This window comes from Trypanosoma grayi (genome assembly GCF_000691245.1).
Source record: "Trypanosoma grayi strain ANR4 Tgr_1081_V1, whole genome shotgun sequence".
NCBI lineage: Eukaryota > Euglenozoa > Kinetoplastea > Trypanosomatida > Trypanosomatidae > Trypanosoma > Trypanosoma grayi.
In genome coordinates, this window is record NW_008826700.1 from 1 (window position 1) to 1,238 (window position 1,238).

At 63.9% G+C, this 1,238-nt stretch overlaps 1 protein-coding gene across 1 annotated transcript; it reads left to right on the forward strand.

The window, feature by feature from the left end:
- Positions 1 to 81: 81 nt before the first annotated feature.
- On the forward strand, positions 82 to 1,155 carry DQ04_10811000 (putative arginine N-methyltransferase, type III; the record flags this gene model as incomplete). The annotated part of the gene is made up of 1 exon (XM_009316366.1): positions 82 to 1,155. The coding sequence occupies one exon, from the start codon at positions 82 to 84 to the stop codon at positions 1,153 to 1,155; it is 1,074 nt and encodes a 357-aa protein (XP_009314641.1).
- Between the last annotated feature and the right edge of the window lie 83 nt (positions 1,156 to 1,238).

Sequence of the window (1,238 nt, forward strand, 5' to 3'; positions counted from 1 at the left end):
CAGCCGAGGCATTCCAACAACAACAACGGCCATGCGGCGCCGTGCGACATTGGCTTCATTCCGCCGGGTGCCTCGTCCTCGATGGCACAGAATGCGCACCGGTCCAACGCCTTCGTGCAGAACTTCGACACAAACTTCCCCGTGCCCGCGCGCCTGCGACACACGCCGACCTCTCTCGTGGAGGCGGTGAACGACTTCCACTTCGCCATGATGAACGACGGGCCACGCAACGAGTTTTACTACGAGCTGCTGCGGCGCCACGTGACGCCAGAGACGGGGGTGCTGGAGATCGGCGCGGGCTCCGGGCTGCTGTCGCTCATGGCCGCGCAGCTCGGGGCGAAGTGGGTGGTGGCGGTTGAGGGCAGCCCGGAGATGGCGAAGTTGGCGCGCGCCAACATACGTGCGAACAAGATGGAGCACAAAGTCACTGTGCTGCACATGCTGAGCACGGAGCTGACGCTGCGGGACCTGCCGGAGAAGCCGGACGTGCTGGTGTCGGAGATCTTCGGCACGCTGCTGCTGGGGGAGTCGGCGCTCGACTACATTGTCGACGTGCGCGAGCGGCTGCTGAAGCCGACGACAAAAATAATCCCGCAGCACGGCACACAGTACGCGGTGCCGATCGAGTGCGACACGCTGCGCGATGTGTGCGCCGTGTCTGGGTGGAAGGGGCTGGACCTCACCAACATGACGGCGCTGCAGGACACCGTCAGTGTCGTCTTCGCGAAGCAGTATGGCTTCCGCATGAGCAGCGTGCCTTTCCGCCGCCTCAGTGCGCCGGTGGAGGTCGTCTCCGTCGACTTCGCGACCACGCAGCGGCGCGACATCGCGCGCAACCTCGACGTTGACGTGGTTGCGACGGAAAGCGGGACGGCTCACGCGATGCTGTACTACTGGCTGGCGACAGATGAGGGACTCACCATGTCGACGGACCCCGCCGACACGCTCAACAACTTCCCGCGCGACATGCAATGGGGCCAGGCGCTGCAGTTGCTTGACGCCAGCAACGGCCCGCTGCCGACGCCAGTGACGTTCACCGCGGGGGAGACGTACCGATTCGTCCGCCACCTCTCCGCTGACCGCGTGACGGTGAACATGCATTACTGCGGCTGCAAGGAGACAGCAGCAGCAGCAGCAGCAGGGACGGCGAAGTGAGATGTTTCTTCTCTGCATCGGTCCACCTATTTTTCTATGTGTCCGCGTGGATGTTTTTTGTTCTGCTTTGTAGCGGGGGGGGG